Source organism: Oncorhynchus keta, chromosome 10 (genome assembly GCF_023373465.1).
Source record: "Oncorhynchus keta strain PuntledgeMale-10-30-2019 chromosome 10, Oket_V2, whole genome shotgun sequence".
Lineage (NCBI taxonomy): Eukaryota > Metazoa > Chordata > Actinopteri > Salmoniformes > Salmonidae > Oncorhynchus > Oncorhynchus keta.
The window spans coordinates 50511537-50537208 of NC_068430.1; the positions used below are offsets into that span (position 1 = coordinate 50511537).

The window sequence follows — 25672 nt, forward strand, 5'->3', positions numbered from 1 at the left end:
ATTAAACAGCATGATCATTACACAGGTGCACCTTCTGATGGGTAAAATACCACTTTAAAATGTGCAGTTTTGTCACACAACACAATGCCACAGATGTATCAAGTTGAGGGAGTGTGAAATTGGTATGCTGGCTACAGGAATGTCAACCAGAACTGTTGCCAGAGAATTGAATGTTAATTTCTCTACCTCTAACATTGTTTTAAATAATTTGGCAGTACGGCCAACTGGTGTGATGTAGGCGAGCGGTTTGCCAATATCAACGTTGTGAACAGTGTGCCTCATGGTGGCGGTGGGGTTATGGTATGGACAGGCATAAGCTACGGACAAAATAGCATTTTATCGATGCCGATTTAAAACGCACAGAAATAAAATGACGAGATCCTGCGGCCCATTGTTGTACCATTCATCTGCCGCCATCACCTCATGTTTCAGGATGATAATGCACAGCCCCATGTCGCAAAGATCTGTACACAATTAATGGAAGATGAAAATGTCCCAGTTCTTACATGGCCTGCATACTTACCAGACATGTCACTCATTGAGCATGTTTGGGATGCTCTGGATCAATGTTTATGACAGCGTGTTCCAGTTCCAGCCAACATCCAGCAACTTCGCACAACCATTGAAGAGGAATGGGACAACATTACACAGGCCTGATCAACTCTGTGTGAAGGAGATGTGTCGCGCTGCAAGTGGCAAATGTGGTCACACCACTACTTTTTTAAATGGTATCTGTGACTAACAGCTGCATACCTGTATTTCCAGTCATGTGAAATCCATAGTTTAGGGTCTAATGAATGTATTTCAATTGACTGATTTCCTTATATGCCATTAGCATACCACCCTGCATCCCACTGCTGGCTTGCTTCTGAAGCTAAGCAGGGTTGGTCCTGGTCAGTCCCTAGATGGGAGACCAGATGCTGCTGGAAGTGGTGTTGGAGGGACAGTAGGAGGCACCCTTTCCTCTGGTCTAAAAAATATCCCATTGCAGGGTGCAGTCTATTGGATGGGACATTAAACGTGTGTCTTGACTCTCTGTGGTCACAAAAGATCTCATGGCATTTATCGTAAGAGTAGGGGTGCTAACCCTGGTGTCCTGGCTAAATTCCTAATCTGGTACTCATATGGTCACCTAATCATCCCCAGCTTACAATTGGCTCATTTATCACTCATCTCCCCTGTAACTATTCCCCAGGTTGCTGCTGTAAATGACAATGTGTTCTCTGTCAACTTACCTTGTTAAAAAAAAAAACATATGAGCTGTAGACTCAGTAAAATGTTTGAAATTGTCGAGTTTATTTTTGGTTCAGTATAAATCCAATCTAGATCAACTATGTGGCAGCTAAAAGTTCCAGTCTGTTTGTGCTACCATACTAACTCATTGTCAATGTTTGGCTTGACAATGAGGAATGGCGTTGGCAAGAGCACAAACAGATCTAGGACCAGGCCAGTAAAACAGCACAGCAAGTGGACCAACATGTAGATAGATGAGTCGGTTCACAGTTTGCTTGTTACATGTATGGTGGTCTCACCTTAAGGAAGTCATAGAGGTGTTTGAGCACGCCGATGCGCACCTCATCCAGGTCCTTGAGGAAGCCGTTGAAGATGGGCACCAGGTCGGCCGCCGTAAGCTGGTCTCCTAGGATCACCGCCAGCTCGTGGATGGAGAACGCCAGCGTACGGCGCACCTTCCACTGTAGTGGTAATGAATATAAAGACAGAAGATCAGCTTGGCCCTACACCAAAACTTTTCCACGTGTCAGGGAGTAAAAACTCTGAGGAAGTGGCTGATATGCCTCGGTCAATGACTACACAGCCACTCCCTACCTCAGCCAAGCTGCAATACCACTCATTGAATAATGAATCTAACAATCCACTATTCTTCACAAAAGTAATTGAAGTTAAGCTTTAAGTGAAAATGACAAGCTGTTGGTTGCAAACTAATAACTCCATATTACATCATGAGCGAGGTTACCAAGCAGTCACTGAACTGTCATTTGCATAGCAACGAACATACTGGGTATCAGTGCATCAATCTCTAATGATGAGATTATGTCAACACATGGCGTGTTGTTCACTTTCACACCTCACGGTCTGATAAGAGTTTAAAAATCTGTATTTATTTTTGTTGGAAACCAAGCAGTAACCATTAAACGAATGGCGCCGGAGGAGATGGCTGACGTTTTACGGACTCTTAACCAATTGTGCTATTGTGGGTGTTTTTTTGCGTTATTTGTTACTTATTTTCTACATAATGTTTCTGCCACCGTCTCTTATGACCAAAAAGAGCTTCTGGACATCAGGACAGCTATTACTCACCTCGAACTGGACTAAGATTTTTTCTTTAACAAGTCGGACGCGAAGGATTTACTTCAGACACCCGACAAGGTCCAAATCCCTGTCATTCGCATGAGAAAGAGACGGAGATAGACGACATAGGTCGGGGGGCCTTGTAAGGATCCGACGGCGAGTGTGTAATCTGTTAGACAACGTACAATCAATGGATAACAAAATAGACGAGCTACAGTTGAAGTCGGAGGTTTACATACACCTTAGCCAAATACATTTAAACTTAGTTTTTCACAATTCCTGACATCTAATCCTAGTACAAACTCCCCGTCTTAGGTCAGTTAGGATCACAACTTTATTGTAAGAATGTGAAAAGTCAGAATAGAGAGAATGATTTATTTAAGCTTTAATTTCTTGCATCACATTCCCAGTGGGTCAGAAGTTTACATACACTCAATTAGTACTTGGTAGCATTGCCTTTCAATTGTTTAACTGGGGTCAAAAGTTTCAGGTAGCCTTCCCATAAGTTGGGTGAATTTTGGCCAATTCCTCCTGACAGAGCTGGTGTAACTCAGTCAAGTTTGTAGGCCTCCTTGCTCACACAAAGCTTTTTCAGTTCTGCCCACAAATGTTCTATAGGCTTGAGGTTAGGGCTTTGTGATGGCCACTGCAATACCTGGACTTTGTTGTCCTTAAGCCATTTTGCCACAACTTTGGAAGTATGCTTGGTGTCATTGTTCATTTGGAAGTCCCATTTGCTACCAAGCTCTAACTTCCTGACTAATGTCTTGAGATGTTGCTTCAATATATCCACATAATGCCATCTATTTTGTGAAGTGCACCAGTCCCTCCTGCGGAAAAGCACCCCCCACAACATAATGCTGCCACCCCCGTGCTTCACGGTTGAGATGGTGTTCTTCAGCTTGCAAGCCTCCCCCTTTTTCCTCCAAACAGAACCATGGTCATTATGGCCAAACAGATCTATTTTTGTTTCATCAGACCAGAAGACATTTCTCCAAAAAGTACGGTCTTTGTCCCCATGTGCAGTTGCAACCCGTAGTCTGTCTTTTTTTATGGCAGTTTTGGAGCAGTGGATTCTTCCTTGCCGAGCGGGTTTTCAGGTTATGTCGATATAGCACTCGTTTTACTGTGGATATAGATACTTTTGTACCCTTTTCCTCCAGCATCTTCACAAGGTCCTTTGCTGTTGTTCTGGGATTGATTTGCACTTTTCGCACCAAAGTATGTTCACCTCTCGGAGACAGAACACATCTCCTTCCTGAGTGGTAATGGCGGATGCGTGGTCCCATGGTGTATATACTTGCAAACTTTTAGTTGTACAGATGATCGTGGTACCTTCAGCCGTTTGGAAATTGCTCCCTAGGATTTTCCCATGATGTCAAGCAAAGAGGCACTGAGTTTGAAGGTAGGCCTCATGTTCTGGAAATGTTCCAAGTTTTAATCACTCCAACATAAGTGTATGTAAACTTACGACTTCAACTGTATTTACATGCAACACAAATTATTAATCAAAATGGATGAGAAAATATGTTTAAATGTTTTATTGTTAAACGTGACTCTGTAAACTGATAGTGTTAACCAGCTAGCTAGCGGGCAAGTTAGCTGGTCCTGCTGTTAGATGTACAGGTACGTTCTGACGTATCATCATGCAGGCTACGCTTTCTACTGTGATTGTTCAATAACGACCGCTTTAAAAATAGAGCAGAATCCTATTTTATATAATCCTATTATTTTCATAGGCACTCCGCTTCGATATAATTGCACCCCTGCATAGGCTTCATCGAAAATGAATGGGTCACCCCGTCCACTGTCAGTGCCTTTAGAACCCAGTGTCCTGTGTCATGTTCATTAGGGCACGCAACTGAAAACATTTTTTAAACGCTTCGCAACGGAAAATGTGCGTTTCTTATTGAACAAGAAATTGTACCCTTCTGGTTTCAGTCAGTTTTGGTGCTTAATGAACACAACCCCGGTCAGGGCCCCACCTGTATAGCCCAAAATAAAGATATGGGAGTGCCCCCAAAAAGCACACACCTGTACGTCAGTGGCGAGGGTCTCGTAGGTGTCCTTGAGGCAGTGCCAGTTCTGTTGGCCCAGAGTGAGGGCTACGCCGGGCAGGCTGAACGCACAGTGCTTGGCAATCTCTGTGTCCACCGTCTGGGCCCGTGCCGGGTCCGTCATGGAAAGGTACTGGTCCAGCAGCTGCTGGGGAATCACATTCTGGAGAGGAGGGGGACAAGAGTAAGAGGAGTGGTTAAAACCTGTCAATATCATAGCCATGGCAACAGCAGCGGTCAGTAGAAAATGTTAGGAGGCTGGTTTGGTTTCCCGGACACAGACTAAGCCCGGTTCACATTTACTAGCAGAGACTGTTTTATGCAGATTTAGAACAAAGTTTGCTTGATCTGAATGGTGTAGTTTTAGGACATCTCATGTCGGCTGCTGGAGGAGTTTCCAAAATGCAACATGTCAAATCTTAGCTAAAGACTTGAGAGGAGACAGTCAGTTTAGCCAATCAGAGAACAGCGCGCTGAAGTTAAGTGTTTAAGTCAAGCTGACAGCTATCAATTTCTGAGGGGTTAAGCTGCAGTGAGCTATCCTAGCTTTTTTAAAAATATATATTTTTGCAATTACACCTACATAAAACTTTTGAAAAAGTATTATTTGTTTCTAAACTCACCCCTTCTCTTTTCCACACTTTGTGTTTGTTGTGTCATTTTGTCAACAATCTACACAAAATAAAAAAGATAACACTAATATATATCTTGATTAGATAAGTATACAACACATTTTACATTTAAGTAAGTTTGGTGCAGTATTATTCAATACTATAAAAAAAAATGAAAACAAGTAATCTCTCATTGAATGAAAGACTTTATTGTAGAATCCCTACTGTTGACCAATCACCAACGAAGGGGCATAGGCGTTTGGCTCCAAACTTCGGCTTGCCTCCAGAGAATGTTTTATGTGCCCGAACACCCCCCCCCCCCAAAAAAAACTAGCCAAAGTCAAAAATTAACAAAATGTTGTCATAATATATGCACAAACTCTACCAAACTGTTTTGGCTGGGAAACAGGCGGACGGACACCTTTAGTCTCTAAGAGCTTTGCACACCTGGATTGAAGCTCAGTCATGTAGGTTGTTGGCCTTGCTAGACAGCCATTTTCAAGTCCTGCCATAGATTTTCAAGCTGATTTAAGTCAACACTGTAACTTAGCCACTTAGGAAAATTCAATGGTGTCTTGAGAAGCAACTCCAGTGTATATTATTGTATAATTGGTCTCGTGTTTTAGGTTATTGTCCTGCTGAAAGGTGAATGTCTCCCAGTGTGTTGGAAAGCAGACCGAACCAGGTTTTCCTCTAGGATTTGTGTGTGCTTAGCTCTATTCCGTTCTTTTTAACCTAAAAACCTCCCTAGTCCTTGCCGATGACAAGCATACACACACAACATGATGCAGCCACCACCATGATTGAAAATATGAAGAGTGGTACACAGTAATGTGTTATGTTTGGGGAAAATCCAACACAATGCTTTGTATATTCAGAACAAAAAGTTAATTTCTTTGCCTTGTTGCAAACATGATGCATGTTTTGGAATATTTTTATTCTGTACAGGCTTCTTTTCACATTTTTGTTAGTATTGTGGAGTATTTGGTATTTTATTAGGATCCCCCAATATTGTAACTACAATATTGATCCATCCTCAGTTATTTCCTATCGCAGTTATTAAACTATAGCTGTTTTAAAGCCACCATTGGCTTCATGGTGTAATCCCCGAGCGGTTTCTTTCCTCTCCGGCAACTGAGTTAGGAAGGGGCCTGTATCCATGTAGTGACTGGGTGTTTTGATACACCATCCAAAGTGTAAGAAATACAGTATCTGCACCATGCTCAAAGGGATATTCAATGTCTGCTTTTTTCTTTTTACCCATCGACTAGGTGCCCTTCTTTGCGAACCATTGGAAAACCTCCTTGGTCTTTGTGGTTGAATCTGTGCTTGAAATTCCCTGCTCGACTCAGGGACCTTACAGATAATTGTATGTGTTTAAAAATCATGTTAATCCTTAAAGAGTTCTATTAAGCTAGCATAAGGAATTGTTTTTGAATGGTCATACCGAGCTCTTTTATTTTGAATTTTAGGAACCCTTTAGGTATCACAAAATGAAACATTGAATGTTGCCTTACTGCTATTAGCCCATAGAAATGCATTGAACAACAGATTCATACATGGAAACACATTCATTCAAAGAGATCACATTTATTTTGAGATCGCAAAATAGAACTTCTACGTTTAAGACACGAGAAACAAATTGATTAATTAGATAAAACGTTGTAGTTATTTTTTTCTCAACTTTTTTCTATTACTTTTTAGCATGTCACGCTAGCACAGAGTAGGCAACTAGTTAGAAAGCAAGCTTTGTAGCCATGGATTGTGTACCTTTCATCGTTTAGCTACAGTATTTACCTCCACAAATTCTGTTTACTTTGATATCTATACTGAATGAAGCACTTAAGGTGAACTCATGGGCACCTTTAACTTTTTCACTTAATTAAAGGTGGAAATTTGTCTTAAAATGTGTTGTGCAACTGACTTAAAGCTCAGCAAACGTCAAGGGAAAATATACTTAAGACATTTTGTGAAACCGGGCCCTGTCCTCTATCAGATATAAGAAAGATGAGGATGATTATTATTTTTTGACTCATATTTAACAAACATTTTTTGGCACTAAATGCCATCTATATATACACTTCCATAAATGTTGGAAGCCATAGGAACTGCAATCTGATTCCTAACCCATTGGATTCTCTATAGGCATGGAGTTGAAAAACAGCCACATGAAATTAATTCCACTTCCTGGATGGATTTCTCAGCTTTTCACCTGCCATATCAGTTCTGTTACACTCACAGACATTATTTTAACCGTTTGCAAACTTTAGAGTGTTTTCTACCCGGCACAGCCAGAAGAGGACTGGCCACCTCTCATAGCCTCGTTCCTCTCTAGGTTTCTTCCTAGGTTTTGGCCTTTCTAGGGAGTTTTTCCTAGCCAACGTGCTTCAACACCTGCATTGCTTGTCGTTTGGGGTTCCTTCTCACCCCCCCCCCCTTAAAAGATTTAGATGCACTATTGTAAAGTGGCTGTTCCACTGGATGTCATAAGGTGAATGCACCAATTTGTAAGTCGCTCTGGATAAGAGCGTCTGCTAAATGACTTAAATGTAAATGTAAATGTAAATGGGTTTTAGGCTGGGTTTCTGTACAGCACTTTGAGATATCAGCGGATGTAAAAAGAGCCTTATAAATAAATTTGATTTGATTCTATCCAACTCTACCAATTATATGCATATCCTAGCTTCTGGGCCTGAGTAGAAGGCAATTTACTTTGGGCACGCTTTTCATTCGGAGGTGAAAATACTGCCTCCTACCCAAGAGAGGTTAATAAAAATAAATGTAAAAAAAGACTTTCAAAACGACATTTTTGTTGTACTTCTGCCCCAGCTTCACAACTACAGGTAACACAGTTACCATTCAAAAATGAGCTGTTTATCTAAAAAAGTATTATTTTTTTAAATTGCCACCAAAGAGAACAGACGAAATGGACGGTTTATCAAGAAAGCTTCTTTCTATGGTGCTACCCGTTCCAAAGTTAGACTGTAACCACCAGAGGACTTGAAAATGACCCAGAGCCGAGAAGATCACCAAAACTAAGGAATTTTGGTTTCAGTGCATTTTTTGTATACAGTGGGGCAAAAAAGTATTTAGTCAGCCACCAATTGTGCAAGTTCTCCCACTTAAAAAGATGAGGCCTGTAATCTTCATCATAGGTACACTTCAACGATGATAGGACAAAATGAGAAAAACAATTCCAGAAAATCACATTGTAGGGTTTTTTCAATGAATTTATTAGGAAAATATGGTGGAAAATAAGTATTTGGTCAATAACAAAAGTTTCTCAATACGTTGTTATATACCATTCATTGGCAATGACAGAGGTGAAACATTTTCTGTAAGTCTTCACAAGGTTTTCACACACTGTTGCTGGTATTTTGGCCCATTCCTCCATGCAGATCTCTTCTAGAGCAGTGATGTTTTGGGGCTGTTGCTGGGCAACACAGACTTTCAACTCCCTCCAAAGATTTTCTATGGGGTTGAGATCTGGAGACTGGCTAGGCCACTCCAGGACATTGAAATGCTTCTTACGAAGCCACTCCTTCGTTTCCCGGGCGGTGTGTTTAGGATCATTGTCATGCTGAAAAACCCAGCCACGTTTCATCTTCAATGCCCTTGCTGATGGAAGGAGGTTTTCACTCAAAATATCACGATACATGGCCCCATTCATTCTTTCCTTTACACGGATCAGTCGTCCTGGTCCCTTCGCAGAAAAACAGCCCCAAAGTATGATGTCTCCACCCAATGCTTCACAGTAGGTATGGTGTTCTTTGGATGCAACTCAGCATTCTTTGTCCTCCAAACACAACAAGTTATTAAATACTTTTTTCTTTACATAGTTGAATGTGCTGACAACAAAATCACACAAAAAATATCAATGGAAATCAAAATTATCAACCCATGGAGGTCTGGATTTGGAGTCACACTCAAAATTAAAAGTGGAAAACCACACTACAGGCTGATCCAACTTTGATGTAATGTCCTTCAAACAAGTCAAAATGAGGCTCAGTAGTGTCTGTGGCCTCCACGTGCCTGTATGACCTCCCTACAACGCCTGGGCATGCTCCTGATGAGGTGGCGGATGGTCTCCTGAGGGATCTCCTCCCAGACCTGGACTAAAGCATCCTCCAACTCCTGGACAGTCTGTGGTGCAACGTGGCGTTGGTGGATGGAGCGAGACATGATGTCCCAGATGTACTCAATTGGATTCAGGTCTGGGGAACGGGCGGGCCAGTCCATAGCATCAATGCCTTCCTCTTGCAGGAACTGCTGACACACTCCAGCCACATGAGGTCTAGCATTGTATTGCATTAGGAGGAACCCAGGGCCAACTGCACCAGCATATGGTCTCACAAGGGGTCTGAGGATCTCATCTTGGTACCTAATGGCAGTCAGGCTACCTCTGGCGAGCACATGGAGGGCTGTGCAGCCCCCCAAAGAAATGCCAACCCACACCATGACTGACCCACCGCCAAACCGGTCATGCTGGAGGATGTTGCAGGCAGCAGAACGTTCTCCACGGTGTCTCCAGACTCTGTCACGTCTGTCACATGTGCTCAGTGTGAGCCTGCTTTCATCTGTGAAGAGCACAGGGCGCCAGTGGCGAATTTGCCAATCTTGGTGTTCTTTGGCAAATGCAAAGGCGGAGGTAGCAGTCCTGTTGCCCTCCTATGGCCTCCTCCACATCTCCTGATGTACTGGCCTGTCTCCTGGTAGCGCCTCCATGCTCTGGACACTACGCTGACAGACACAGCAAACCTTCTTCCCACAGCTCGCATTGATGTGCCATCTTGGATGAGCTGCACTACCTGAGCCACTTGTGTGGGTTGTGGACTCCGTCTCATGCTGCCACTCGAGTGAAAGCACAGCCATCATTCAAAAGTGACCAAAACATCAGCCAGGAAGCATAGGAACTGAGAAGTGGTCTGTGGTCACCACCTGCAGAACCTCTCCTTTATTGGGGGTGTCTTGCTAATTGCCTATAATTTCCACCTGTTGTCTATTCCATTTGCACAACAGCATGTGACATTTATTGTCAATCAGTGTTGCTTCCTAAGTGGACAGTTTGTTTTCACAGAAGTGACATTTTTTATTTTATTTGTGCTATGCATTTCCCATCACAGTATTGAAGAGTAACGTTTTTTGTTTGTTGTTGGTATCCGAGCTTGATGATCCTCTCTTCAGCTCCTCTAGGCACTGGGCTTGTGAGCAGGAGGCTGGTGATGTGTTTTCTAGTGAGCCAGACAGTGGCTGCATGTAATTCATGAAACCTGTTTGCTAAAAGTAGCTAGCAACTTTTAAAGAACCTGCATAAATATATACATTGTGCTTCCACGTGACAGTGGAACCAGGCTCAACCACACTTCTCTAGTCAGTTGGTCTACAACTAAACATTTTAAAACGTTGGTCTTGCAACATCTCTCCTTATGTCAGCTGTTAGATCTGCACTGGGCATAAGCTTCTCCATTGAGCATGCATTTTAGTCCAAGCTAAATCTGGTATCAGAAAACTGGCCCTAGATCTTGTCAATCGCAATTCATTGGACATTGGATCGCTTTAACTATTTTCAGACAAAACATATGGCAGCTTAAAGGTAGTTGTACTCCAGACTTGACTGAATCATAAATGTTAATAAATGTCCCCTCGATGTACGTACAATATGTAAAGTAGAAAGGCTTAGAAAGTGTTTGGCAGAACTGACCTGGGCCATGGACTTCTCCTCCTCACACAGCTGGTTGGGAGCAGAGTCCTCCTTCCCCTCTTCCTCCACACTCTCGATCAGCTCCGACTCCTATCCAAAACAGGGAGGACACACAGTTTGACATATCAGTCAGCTAGCACACAAACCACAAAGTCAGCTAGCACACACAGACATATAGACAATTAGCAGAGATAAACTCATATACGGAGATACAGTGCCTTCAGAAAGTAGTCGCACACCTCGACTTATTCCAATTTGTTGTGTTACAGCCTGAATTTAAAAAGAGAATTGGGTCACTGGCCTAAACATAATACCCCATAATGTCAAAGTGGAAGAAATTTTTCAAATTAATTAAAAATGGAAATGTCTTGAGTCAATAAGTATTAAATCCATTTGTTATGGCAAGCCTAAATAAGTTAAGGAGTAAAAATGTGCCTAACAAGTCACATAATAATTTGCATGGAGTCACTGTGTGCAATAGGGTTTAACATTCATTCTGAATGACTACCTTCTCTCCATACCCCAATCGAGCAGTGAATTCCAAACACTGATTCAACTAAAATGACCAGGGATGTTTTACAATGCCTCAAAGAAGTGCACCTAATGGTAGATGGGTCAACAACAAAAAAAAGTAGCCATTAAATGGTGAAGTTATTAATTACACTATGGATGGTGTATTAATAAACCCAGTCACTACAAAGACACTTCCTAACGCCGTTGCTGGAGAGGAAGGAAACCGCTCAGGGATTTCACCATGAGGCCAATGGTGACATGACAACAATTAGAGATAAATAGTTGCCATAGGAGAAAATTTAGATGGATCAACATGGTGTTACACCAAATACTAACCTAAAATGAAAGAGTGAAGAGGAAGCCCGTAAAGAATACAAATATTCCTAAACATGAATCCTGTTTGCAATAAGGCACTAAAGGAAAACTGAAAAAATGTGGCAAAGAAATTCACTTTATGCCCTGAATACAAAGTGTTCTGTTCAGGGCAAATCCAATACAACACATAAGAGTAGCACTCTTCATATTTTCAAGCATGGTGATTGCTGCATCATGTTATAGGTATGCTTGTCATTGGCAAGGGCGGCGCACATAGGGCAGCGTACAATTGGCCCAGCGCCTTCTGGGTTTGGCAGTCATTGTAAATAAGAATTTGTTCTTAACTGACTTGCCAAGTTAAATAAAAGGTTATATAAAAGGACTTGATAAGTTGGGGGGGATAAAAAAATATTAATGATTAGAGCCAAGCACAGGCAAAATCCTAGAGGAAAACCTGGTTCAGTCTGCTTTCCAACAGTCACTGGAAGAAAAATTAACCTTTCAGCAGGACTAAAACCTAAACACAAGGCCGCAAATAGACGAGTTGCTTGCCAAGACGACAGGAAATGTTCCTGAGTGTTTTGACTTTTATCAGCTTGAAAATCTATGGCAAGACTTGATCAACAACCAACTTGACAGAGCTTGAGGAATTATAAAAATAAAGTGAAAATACTTGTACAATCCAGGTGTGGAAAGCTCGTTGAAACGTACCCAGAAAGACGTACAGCTGTAATCGCTGCCAAAGGCGATTCTAACATGAATTGACACAGGGGGTTGAATACTTCAAATCAAAGTGTATTTGTCACGAGCGCCGAATCCAACAGGTGTAGGTAGACCTAACAGTGAATGTGCACCAGCTGTTGTTTACAAATATGCACATACCGCCCCCCCTAGTCTTATTTTTCTCCCAGTGCTGTTCTATCTAGCCAGTGCAGCGTATATCCTGCTAGCTGAATATCCATGTCATCATTCAGTTACGATTCCGTGACACATAAGATGTTGGTTTTTGATGTCCCGTTCGGAGGATATTCATAATCGTACCTCATCCAATTTATTGTCCAATGATTGTACTTTGGCGAATAATATTGACGGTAAACGTCAGATTTAACATTCGCCTTCTGCGGATCCTTATGAGGCACCCCACTCTGTGCACACATGCGCGCACGCTCAGCTCCATCAGTATCAGATATTAATTTAGAATTGAAAATGAATGTGTTCATTCAACATTTGTTAGTGCATTGCATCGATTCATTCCACTAATCAAATCCCTTCAAGCTAAAAGTAAATGTATCGAAGCCCATGTATCTAGATGTGTATTGAATCATGCTTGTAAGGAGAGCTGCACATTCCTACTCACCACACTGCTGTGGTCCGAGTCGTCCCGTACTAGGACAGGCGAGTCGGGGGATGATTCCGGAGAAACCGAAAGCTCCGACTCCACTTCGGTCTCTTTCAGTTCCTCTATGGGTGCCGAATCTGTGGTCTGCTGGGGAGGCTCGTTAGGTGTCTGTTCCTCCTCTGCGGTCCCTCCGTTCTGGGAGAACTCCTCATCTGGTTCCCCATTCCCATCCTCTGGAGGCTGGCTCTCTGACTGACCCTCTGTATCCTCAGACTGTCTCTCCTGCTGGGCAGCCTTCAGGGCAGCTGAGAGCACCTGCACTTGGGCTGGGAGACACATACGGAAAGACAGACAAAGACACAAATTCATGGTCTTGAATACACAGGTCAAATGTAAAGACTATTAAAGTGGAACTGACAGCGTTTTAACTACTTTGCAGATCTGAGACAAACAGACAATCATAATATTAGGCAAAACTATAAAGTTCCCAGTTTATGCTACAAAACCAACTTCATAAGAGGTAATAAAATAAGTTATATTTGACAAAAATTTCAAATGGGGTAAAATAATGCATTGTTGGCAGTATAGATGGATGGAGTTCAACGTATGATTAATATAGTTAATTCGCAAATACCTTTTTTGGATGTCCAACAAATATTGCTATCAGGTTGTAAATCACAGCTGGCAGAGTACATTTTTTGCTGCTTCCAGCCCTTTGGGATGCACTGTTTTAGTTTCAATGACTCAATGTTTTGCACAAAAAACTGACAAATGTAACTAAGGCTGGAAATGTCAATACAATCAAACTAGCGTGGGGAATGACCACAAGTAAAAAATATGGCAAATAGGCTAGTTTAATCAATTTATGTATCTATTTATTTAGCAAGCTAGAAACACAGAGCCTAACATTAGCTAGCTAAGCTAGCGAGTGGGTGTGTGGTCGACTTTATCCCCCATATCGTTTATCGGTGGCTAAAGCTAGAGATGCAAGTGTTATTTGGTTAGCTGGTGTGGCAACCCTCCCACTCTGTCAGCCAAATTTTCTCTTTGCTCGTTTTCCTTAATAGGATGTCGGTGGGCGGAGCTGGGAGGATAGACCGCGAAATGGGACACACCTGGGCTCAGGTGTGCCACGTGGATAAATACACCTATCCCCATTCATTGAGGAGACACTCCCCACGCAGACACACTGTTATTTTTGGTTGTGGCAGTTTGTGGCTTGTTTGTTTTGGCACCTCACAAACACCCCTCCTTATCACCAACTATGCACACAACCACTCAGGTACACTACTGATTACACACATTGTTAATTGTATGTAGTTAACTTCAGTTAATAAATATTTTTGTTATTCCTTGATCCCCGTGTTGTCACCCTCTGTGTTATGGGCTACGAGCCGGTTGTGGGGGCTCGTCCGGGATTATAAGGTTGGTTCCTAGACATTTTGGTGGATAGTTTGTTGTTGTTGCATTATGATGGGTTAATGCTATTTGGGATGCGCACTGGTTGGTATTCACTGCATTGTCTTAAGTGTTTGGTATAGTACCTTGCAGACACATCAGTGACTTTAGTAGTCCGGTGACGACATCAAATGGTGCGCTGCATGAAAAAGTATGCCAGTAGGCATAATACTAGTGTTGTTAAGCTAACTGGTAAGTGTATTTTGTTTGGGAGAAAAACTGAAGTTAGGTGCTTTGTTTGCATCTTTTGTAAAACAAAAATTGAGTTGCGGTTTGGTAGGCCCAGTGTTGGTTGCCTTTGTTAAACTTTCCACAGCAGTGGGTGGCTGGTTGTGTGCTGCGTTGGAGAGTGTAACATTGGTTCGTTTCCAGGCCCCTGCCCAGGCTGGAAACTCTTGCTCTACCTGCTGTTGGGACATCGGTCCAAGGAGGTGAGTACAATCTGCTGTGTACCTCAGTGGGAGATTTGGGTAGCGTAGTGCCATTTGCTACCCGGAGCTAGAGCCTTACTTTTCCGCTGTTAGGCTTAGTGACAGGTTTCACTTTAGAATACGTTGGGCATGGTTATTTTATTTTTGTGTGGTGTCCGTGGACTGAGCAGTTGTCTCGGGGGTACATCTGTGGCTTGGGGGGAATCCGCCAGCGTGCTGTTTTATTTCCCATGCCAGCGGGGTACAGTGCGTAATCCACCATGAATCCGCACAAAGACTAGGGTTGAGTTATTGCTGGATTTGGGGAAGCTCCTTATGTATCATCTCTCTCCTGTGGTGCCCAGCGTTTCGCTTGTTGTGGTCTGGTCTGCTCAGCAGAGGGGAAGAGCAAGATTATTTTTAGTAGTTACTTGTGACTATGGCGTCTAATGTAGACGAGTTCATTTGCGTTCCAACAGAGGAACTTAAAATAATGTACTAAAACAGCTGTTGGAAGATCGCTGAACACTATCAGGTTGAAATTAGTGATAAAACGTCTAGAAACATTATGTTTGGTTGATATTGAAGGCCAATTTTATGGAGAGTGGTATACAATAAGTTACCACTGGGGCAGCCTCTGCCGAGGACATGCCACCTCACCATCTTGTTAGAATGTCCCCTCCGACTGTTAGCCCTAGTAGTCTTTTTAACAGCAGAAAGAACTGCTTCTGTTACATCTAGAGCATGATTGTGTTAAGCTGGAGCATGATAGTGAGCATGATCGTGTTAAGTATGAAAAGGAATTGGAATTTAAACAGGATTTGGAGTGTACTAACTCAGGAGAGTTTGCTCTTTACCTAGGGGGTCGCTTCTCTCTCGGTAGTGCCCCGTACAATTTTCATAATTTTGTAAAGTTACGGTTGTTGCCAAAATTTTGTAAGGATCCTGAGATGTTATTTTCGTTGGTTGAGCATGTTGCCGACACTAGGAGTTGGCCTGATTCTGATCGTACTTTAAATCTTGCAGTGTGTTTGACAGGTAAAGGGCAAGTTTCAGCTCTTGGTGTAGCCGACAGTGTCAGCTATGATAAGGTTAAAATGGCTGTTACAGATTTATGAATTTGTTCCTGAGGCTTACCGCCAACGATATAGAACCTTTTCAGTTTAACCTCTTGAAGCTAGGGGGCACTATTTTTATTTTTTGAAAAATAACGTTCCCAAAGTAAACTGCCGATTTGTCAGGACCAGATGCTAGAATATGCGTATAATTGACAGCTTAGGATAGAAAACACTCAAGTTTCCAAAACTGTAAAAATATTGTCTGTGAGTATAACAGAACTGATATTGAAGGCGAAATTCTGAGAAAAATCCAATCAGGAAGTGACCCTTATTTTGAAACCCCTGTCTTTCTATGCATCCCTATTGCCCATTGAAAGGGATATCAACCAGATTCCTTTTTCTACGTCTTCCCTAAGGTGTCTACAGCCTTTAGACGCAGTTTCACGCCTTTATGTTGAAGAATGAGCGTAAACTAACACGTTGCGTAAGTGGCCAGCTGATGGCTCTGAGTGATTCTTGCGTAATAGAGAGAAGTAGACATTTTTTCTCCCGGTCCTACTGAAAAGCCAACTGTCCCGGTTGATATGTTATCGAATAGATATTTGAAAAACACCTTGAGGATCGATTATAAAAAAAAGTGTGCCATGTTTGTCGATATTATGGATATAATTTTGATTGTCGTGATCGCTATTTCCGGTGGATTTCTGAACATAACGTGAAGAACAAACGGAGGTATTTTGGGTATAAAAATAATCTTTATGGAGCAAAAGGAACATTTGCTGTCTAACTGGGAGTCTCGTCAGTGAAAACATCCGAAGATCATCAAAATCCGGGTGTAGTACCTATTGTGGTCTACACCGACCATAACCCTCTTACCTTGAGGTTTATGATGTGTCCTAACCAGAGGATAAGGAGATGGTGTTTGTTGTTTACAGGCATTCCATCTCGATGTGCAGGGGGTCTGATAATGTCTTTGCTGACTTGCTCTCTCGTGCGTCCTGTTCCTGAACGCATCTGGTCCTATTGATCAGTGGACACGCATTCTCATATGCGTGGCCCCCGAGCACGTGTGTCGTCCACATGACAGACCACTGTTTATTTTTTTATTGTCTTGTTCCCTGCTGTCCTCGTTCTTCTTTACTCTTAAAAGGTTGCTTCCTGTGCGCAAAGGTTGCTGAGGTCTGGAGAGGACAAGGTTGGCTGGGGGAGTGAGATAGTGTTAACCAGGGCAGTATTTTGTTTGTCTTGCTTTCCTTATTAGGATGTTGGTGGATGGAGCTGGGAGGGTCGTCAGCGAAATGGGACACCTGGCCTCAGGTGTGTCCCGTGGATAAGTACACCTTCCCCCATTCATTGAAGAGACTCTCCATGCAGACACTTATTTTTGGTTGCGGCAGTTTGTGGCTTTTTTGGCACCTCAACACCCCTCACCAACTATGCACACAACCACTCACTTACAATACACACACACACACACACCATTGTTTATTGTATATAGTTTACTTTAGTTAATGTTTTATTCCTTGATCTCCACATTGTCTCTATTTGTTACGGGCTATGAGCCGGTTCATTCCACTAGCAAGAAATGTGAATCACATAGCTAGCTAGCTATGCTACACTTGGACTGTTATCCACAGGTAACATATCTCTTAGCATCAATCAAATGTATTTGGCATCGATCAAATGGGAGGGTAGGCTGGCAAGTTCTCATTCAGTTGTCAAAATGTGGCTTGGTACAAGTATGCATTAGCAGGCAAGCTGCAGAAGGGCGAGCAGGCAACTTTTCCACAACCTTGATCAGTCCCAATTTTGACAGCCAACTATAAGCTAAAAAAGTTTGAGGGTTCATCTACTGTTCACTCAGTAGATTTTACCTCATCTCGTTCTGGCTAACACTTGTCAAACTTTTCGGTTTGTAATTTAAAATAGATTTACCAACGTCTTAGTTTTTTTCCTTAGCCCAATTTTTGTTATTGAACTTTTTCACCTCGGACGCTTTATCTGGACATGGTTCTATAGGACCTCCACCAGCAGAAAAACCTAAGTAGTAACATTAACATCTAAATGCAGTCGCTGAACTCATAACATACATGACAACTATCACCTTACAGTGAGGATAGCTGTGTTGCAAGCACAGCTTCAGATGCAATTGTTAGACAATGGCAATTTTAGTGTAATTTTAGGAAAGGATGAAATAGCATCTGTGCCACCAGTAAGTACAGACAGTAGTATAAATCCCCTGCAAAGTCCCTGCAGCCGGACAATTTTCTCAAGGCTTCTGGAAAGAAATGCTGTTGGTATACTCAACCGGTGTCGCTCATTCAACCGGTGTCGCTCAACAGGTTCTCCCCACTAAGCAACGAGACAGAGACCTAACCTTCTCAGTCCTCCCACCATTAGCTCTGATAAATTTAAAACCCTAGTCATTGGTGACTCCATTACCTGCAATATTAGACTTAAAAATAATCATCCAGAAATCATACACATTGTGCAGGGCTACCAACGTAAAGGCTAACCCCAAGATGGTGCTGGCTAAGGCTAAAACAGGCAAGTGTAGAGATTATAGGGATATTGTCTCACGTCGGCACCAACGATGTTAGGATGAAACAGTCAGGTCACCAAGCGCAACATAGCTCTAGAGTGTAAATTAGCTAGAAAGATGTTGGCATCGAGTAACTGTCTTTACAGCAGAGTCTCAACTCAATAGCTGGTTAAACTGTTTTCTGCCCCTCCCAAAAAGATAGAATTTGTATATAATTGGCCCCCTTTCTAGGACTCACCCACAAACAGGACCTGGCATACTGAGGAGTGACGGACTCCATCCTAGCTGGAGGGGTGCTCTCATCTTATCTATGAACATAGACAGGGCTCTAACTCCTCTAGCTCCACAATGAGAGAGGGTGCAGGCTGTTAGCCAGCCAGCTTAGTGGAGTCTGCCACTAGCACAGTCAGTGTAGTCAGCTCAGCTGACCATTGAGACCGTCTGTGGCTTGATTTAGGTTGAGCAAAACTAAACATGATGGTGTTTGCCTTAGCAATCTCACTGGAATAAATTACCTCCATTGCTGTCATAATTGAAAGAGTGATCTCACATCTCAAAATAGGGCTACTTAATGTTTGATCCCTCACTTCCAAGGCAGTCAGTCAATAAACTAATCATAAACCTGATGTGTGATTGGCATCACTGAAACATGGCTCAAACCTGATGAATTTACTGTGTTAAATGAGGCCTCTCCTCCTGGTTACACGAGTGACCATCCCCCGCACATCACGCAAAGGCAGAGGTGTTGCACATTTTAATTTACCCCTCCAAAGAATACTGCGTTTTCATCTTGAGCTTCTAGTCAAACTACGCAGCTTACTTAATCACTTTTTATAGCTACTGTTTACAGGCCTCCTGGGCCGTATACATCGTTCCACACGGAGTTCCCTGAATTGCTAATCGGACCTTGTAGTCATGGCAGATAATTCAAATTTTGGTGACCTTATTATTCACATGGAAAAGTCCACAGACCCACTCCAAAAGGCTTTCGGAGCCATCAACGTGGGTTTTGTCCAACATGTCTCTGGGCCTACTCATTGTCACAGTCATACCCTGGTCTAGTTTTGTCCAGTGGAATAAATAGTGGATCATAATGTTTTTCCTCATAATCTGGAATATCGAACCCCCATCTTATTATGTTTGCAATCGCAACAAATAATCTGCTCAAACCCCAACCAAGGATTATCAAAAGCCGTGGTATGAATTCTCAAACAACCCAAAGATTCATAGATGCCCTTCCAGACCCAAGGACGTACAAATATTGGTTAACCACCTAACCAAGGATCTAAATTTAACCTAGCGTAATACCCTAGATGCAGTCGAGCCCTGAAGCAAGCATCCAGAAAATCTGAACGGAAATGGCGCTCCACCAAACTGGAAGTCTACCGACTAGCTTGGCAAGACCAGTACCATGCAATATCAAAGCTGCTCACGGCTGCTCGATCATATTTTTCCAGCAGTGATGAACTCATTAACTTCTTTGATGAAAAGTTCATGATCATTAGAAAGCAAATTAAGGGCTACTCTTTGAATCTGCATACTTCTCCAAAGCTCGGTTGTCCTGAGGCTGCACAAAACTGCCAGGACCTAGGATCAATGGAGACACTCAAATAGTTTTATCCTATATCTCGACACATTCATGAAAATGGCAATGGCCTATAAATCCTCAGGCTGTATACTGGACCCTATTCCAACCTAACTACTGAAAGAACTACTTCCTGTGGTTGGCCCTCCTATGTGGAACATAATAAATGGCTCCCTATACCCACTTGATGTGTACCAAACTCACTAAAAGTGGCAGTAATAAGGCCTCTCTTGAAAAGGCCAAACCTTGACCTGGAAAATGTTAAAACACAAAAAACAACGTACCTTCGAATTTCCAATCCCTTTCAAATATTTTACAAAAAAAGTTCACAAAAAAAACTCACTGCCTTCCTGAAGACATTGTATACAAAATGCTTCAGTCTGGTTTTAGACCCCATCATAGCACTGAGACTACACTTGAAGGTGGTAAATAACCTTTTAATGGTGTCATACCAAGGCTCTTTATCTGTGCTCCAGACCTTCGTGCTGCTTTTGACCATCGATCACCACATTCTATTGGAGAGATCCCAAATTGGTCTACACTGACAAGTTCTTGCCTGGTTTAGATCTTATCTGTCACAAAGATGTCAGTTAGTCTCTGGATGGCTTGTTCTCTGACAAATCAATAGTACGTGTCGGCTTTCCTCAATGTTCCGTTTTAGTGGCAATACTGTTTTCACAATATGTTCTACCTCTTGGTGATGTCATTCGGAAACACAAGGTCAACGTTCACTGCTATGCGGACGATACACAGCTGTACATTTCGATGAAACATGGTGAAGCCCCAAAATTGCCTAGCCTGGAAGCCTGTGTTTCAGACTTAAGGAAGTGGATGGCGGCAAATGTTCTACATTTAAACTCGGACAAAACAGAGGTCTGCTGTTGGATCTGACAATTAATCTTGAAGGTTGTACAGTCGTCTCAAATAAAACTAAAAGGACCTCTGCGTTACTCTGGACCCGAATCTCTCTTTTGACGAAAACATATCAAGAAAATTTCAAGGGCAGCTTTTTTCTGTCTTCATAACATTGCAAAAATCAAACGTTTTGTCAAAATTATGCAGAAAAGTTTATCCATGTTTTTGTCATTTCTAGATGAGACTACTGCAATGCTATACTCTCCAGCTACCCGGATAAAGCACTAAATAAATACGGCTGCAAGAATCCTGACTAGAACCCGAAAAAATTAAGTCTGAGGTTTACATAAACTCAGCTTATTTGGCTAAGGTGTAAGTGTTTCACAATTCCTGACATTTAATCCTAGTAAAAATGCAGTTTTAGGTCAGTTAGGATCACCACTTTATTTTAAGAATGTGAAATGTCAGAATAAGAGTGATTTATTTCAGCATTTTTCTTTCTTTCATCAAATTCCCAGTGGGTCAGAAGTTTACATACACTAAATTAGTATTTGGTAGCATTGCCTTTAAATTGTTTAACATGGGTCAAATGTTTTGGGTAGCCTTCCACAAGCTTCCCACAATAAATTGGGTGAATTGTGGCCCATTCCTCCTGACAGAGCTGCTGTAACTGAGTCAGGTTTGTAGGCCTCCTTGCTCGCACATGCTTATTCAGTTTTGCCCACAATTTCTATAGGATTGACGTTGTTGTCCTTAGGTCATTTTGCCACAACTTTGGAAGTATGCTTGGGGTCATTGTCCATTTGGAAGACCCATTAGCAACCAAGCTTTAACTTGGTGTCTTGAGATGTTGCTTCAATATATCCACATAATTTTCCAACTCATGTTGCCATCTTTTTTGTGAAGTGCACCAGTCTCTCCTGCAGCAAAGCACCCCCACAACATAATGCTGCCACCCCCGTGCTTCACGGTTGGGATGGTGTTCTTCAGCTTGCAAGCCTCCCCCTTTTCCTCCAGACATAACAATGGTCATCATGGCCAAACAGTTCTATTTTTGTTTCATCAGACCAGAGGACATTTCTCCAAAAAGTACGATCTTTGTCCCCAGTAAACTGTAGTCTGGCTTTTTTATGACGATTTTGGAGCAGTGGTTTCTTCCTTGCGTTGCGGCCTTTCAGGTTATGTCAATATAGGACTTGTTTTACTGTGGATATAGATACTTTTGTACCCGTTTCCTCCAGCAACTTCACATGGTCCTTTGCTGTTCCTTGTTCTTCATGATGCTCTCTGCGCTTTTAACGGACCTCTGAGACTATCACAGTGCAGGTGCATTTATACGGAGACTTGATTACACACAGGTGGATTGTATTTATCATCATTAGTCATTTAGGTCCACATTGGATCATTCAGAGATCCTCACTGAACTTCTGGAGAGAGTTTGCTGCACTGAAAGTAAAGGGGCTGAATAATTTTGCACGCCCAATTTTTCAGTTTTTGATTTGTTAAAAAAGTTTGAAATATCCTATAAATGTCGTTCCACTTCATGATTGTGTCCCACTTGTTGTTGATTCTTCACAAAAAAAATACAGTTTTATATCTTTATGTTTGAAGCCTGAAATGTGGCAAAAGGTCGCAAAGTTCAAGGCACTGTAGGTCTGTGTAGAGTCCGGTCCTGGTTTTTATTTACTGCAGTCTCTATCAACTGTCCAAACGCACGGCCACTCTCCCACTCTATTGCTATAGAATTTTCAAAAATGCCTTACTCTACATCATTTCCAAACAATCGATGATAGTATGAAAACCTGAAAATGTCAATATTGAAGTGCTTGCTTCAAATTATTTAAAGGCGTCATTCTTCCTGGGGGTGTATATGATTTTATGTTGCTAAATTGCTGTCAGTTCCACTAAGATCACTGAGTCAAATAATGCTGTGATGGTGGATGATATCCAGCCCATTGTGTCACCATTCAACACTTTGTTCTTAATTATTGCACCAATTATAATGAAAAAATTACTTTATTAAAAACCTTTGAAGAGATGCTTTCCTCAACCCTCACCTTGTGCATCGGGGTCATCCATGTGGGGCTGGAGGCAGTCCAACACCTTCTGGATCTGAGAGCTGGTGACTGGCTTCAGACTAGCCATCTCTTCCTTTGCCTCTATCTCCCCGTCCTCTAGCACCACCATCTCCTCCTTCTCTCCCTCTTTAATTCCCACCGTCTGGTTCTGCAAAGGAACCTGGTCCTTCAACATCTCCAGCTCCTCGCTGATATCCGGTAACGGAGGCCTCCAGTAGTGGAAAGAGTTAAAATTCTCGTCCGTTTGTTCCGTCTCCTCGTTGTTTGTGGGAGGGTTGTTGTTGCGTTCCCGGACTTCGTGTCGGCCTCGGGGAGGAGTGTGTGTGGAGTCGCTGCCACGGTCTCCCCCGGACATGCATTCTAGAGTTGGGGTGGAGCGGCCATCTTGGTTGATGGGTGGGTGCGAGGGTCTCTCTGTGGGGCCGTTGAAGGAGCAGCGCATGGAGGACTCGATACTGAGGGGGGAATCTCTGAAACAGAGAGCCAACCAGAGAGCCCCCTTAATTTCCCTTTTCAATTACAAACATTGTTTTACACATAAAAAGTTGTTACATTTTACTAATGTGGTCCATTTTGAATATTGTTTTCGGCCCCTGAGTCAAACCCTAACCCTAACCTGTCAAAGGGACACCTGGGGACCTCCAGTAGTGTGCCGTCCTCTTTGAAGTAGAGGCCTGTGCTGGAGGGGTTGGCAAAGGTGGAGATGAAGCGTCCCAGAGACTGAAAGGCAGCCTGGCGCACCTGGAGGGTCAAGAGAGTATGTTTACCACATAATTGAATAGAACATAGTAACACACACATAATTAATATGCATCTCTATGAGGTTCACCATCAATTCATTATCAAGAGAATTACTTATTGTAATTTAAGGCCATTCTCACAGAAAATATGTTTCATACAAACATCACCAGAATAGCATGGTGTTTATATGTGTGCGTCTGGCGTAGGCTCTTACCCAGCGAGACTGGTCACTGATGAGGCTGATGAAGAGGGGGGACAGTTTAGTGCGTCTCACCCCTGGGGAGGTGGAGTTGGAGACGATCATGAAGCACTCTGCACACGCCTTCCGGATGCCCCACAGGCTATCCGAGCACAGGTCAAAGAACTTGGACATCTGGTGACAAAAGATAATGATTACCAGGGATGTATTCATTAGTGGAGACTGTAGCAAACAAGTTTCTCATCGGTCAAATTCAGGTAGATCCCTCCCAGTTTCACCCAGTTGGCTTCCATTAGGCTCTTAATGAATATACCCCACTTCCCTAACTACAAAGTGAAATTCAAATATATTTTAGCTGTTAACTTTTTGCTACGATGTGTCCCAATTAACATATGTTAAAGGAAAACTATTGGTATTGGTTTCATTAGCCTATTGTTAATGTAAGAAAAACATTTTGGGACTATGGTCAACAATGGGCTAATGAAACAAATACCAAGATAGTTTTTTGGGTGGAATTTTCCTTTTAAGGAATGTGAAAAACACAATGGCGGTAAAACCACTAGTAATTTACGACCAACACCACAACAGTATGTTGTGTAATGATAGGCATGTACATATCTTTGAGATTGTGAGGAGGAAATAAACAAACATTCTAGTGACATTTTTTTCAAATGTTTCTCACCAGTAGTTTCTCTGTGGCATCCTGACCCACAATGGAACAGAACTCTCCGAAATTGGCTGCACAAACCTGAAGGAAAATAGTAATAATAATAAAAAAGTTGTTAATGTAACCTTTTTGTGGCTCACAAATTCTGGAGTACCAGACATTTTTTGCTGAATGTTTTATCCAATAAAATGTTTATACATGTCAGTCTTACAGACTATTTATTCCAATACAATAGTACAAAGTGGGCATCATTGGGGGACAGTCTGAGGCACATTACAGGCATCACAAACTCAGGGAAATCCACAGGGGTTCAAATAAAATCCTCCCTTTCCTACACCCAAATACAACTTCCCAACTGGCACCAACTTCACGAGGGGATTCAAAGTCCAAACAGAAAACAACATTACTGTAGGCCTTCATACTGAATCACAAAACACATTCTTGGGCAACTGCAATGATTCAGTTTGTGAAAAATGTTGGATGAATCGAGATGGGAAACACAATCGTTTAGCGACTACCATAAACAGTGTGCAATGTTTATTGTCAAAAGTGTGATGTAATGTGGGAGCATGTTTTCTGCGGGTTCAGGTTGGATACAGAGAAGTGTGTGTGTGTTCACCTTGCGGACTTGGAAGAGCCTGGCGTCACTGCACAGCTCACAGAAGCGCAGCAGCAGCAGGTGCTCCACTGTGTCTTTGCTCAGCATGGTTACCAGCTTACACATGATCTACAGAACAAGGAGAGAGAAGAGGACACGGGAATCAATGCTATTGTAACGGAATCCACAGGGGATCGAGGATGAAGTTTTCCCTAGGTACAGATCTCCCTTCCCCAATCCTAACCTTAACCATTAGTGGGAAATTACTAAAACTGACCAAAGATCAGCATCTAGTGTCAACTTCACCCTATGGTTTTAAGCATAAAGGACACACATTGCTTGGTTCTAAAAAAACAACACTATTGCACTTGTCAAGGTTACAAAAAAATAAAAGCCTCTATAACACATATGGTACTGCTAGTGACCATGGATTAATGCAGACTTGTCTAGCCACTGCCCATCCACTGCAGCTGTATTGATCTCATATTGACCTAAATATTTTGGCTTGGGTCCACTAACAACTATCCTCTTTCTTGAGATCAGCCTATATCCTTTTTGTTTTGACATTTGTTTTTGGTATTATGGCTCAGAACCACTAATCTTTCATCTTTATACCCTGTATGTCTTTTTGCTTG

At 42.3% G+C, this 25672-nt stretch overlaps 1 protein-coding gene across 1 annotated transcript in view; it reads right to left on the bottom strand.

Annotated features, from left to right (window-relative positions):
• The window catches only part of LOC118388921 (serine/threonine-protein phosphatase 4 regulatory subunit 1-like), a 41933-nt gene that overhangs the window by 11463 nt on the left and 4798 nt on the right, over nucleotides 1-25672 (bottom strand). The window contains exons 7-15 of the mRNA XM_035778521.2: nucleotides 25059-25166; nucleotides 24455-24520; nucleotides 23788-23946; nucleotides 23449-23573; nucleotides 22812-23302; nucleotides 12865-13172; nucleotides 10680-10769; nucleotides 4345-4530; nucleotides 1533-1694 (exon numbers count right to left, since the gene is read on the bottom strand). Of these exons, the coding sequence (XP_035634414.1) occupies nucleotides 1533-1694; nucleotides 4345-4530; nucleotides 10680-10769; nucleotides 12865-13172; nucleotides 22812-23302; nucleotides 23449-23573; nucleotides 23788-23946; nucleotides 24455-24520; nucleotides 25059-25166 (1695 nt within the window). The remainder of the gene's footprint in view (nucleotides 1-1532; nucleotides 1695-4344; nucleotides 4531-10679; nucleotides 10770-12864; nucleotides 13173-22811; nucleotides 23303-23448; nucleotides 23574-23787; nucleotides 23947-24454; nucleotides 24521-25058; nucleotides 25167-25672) is intronic.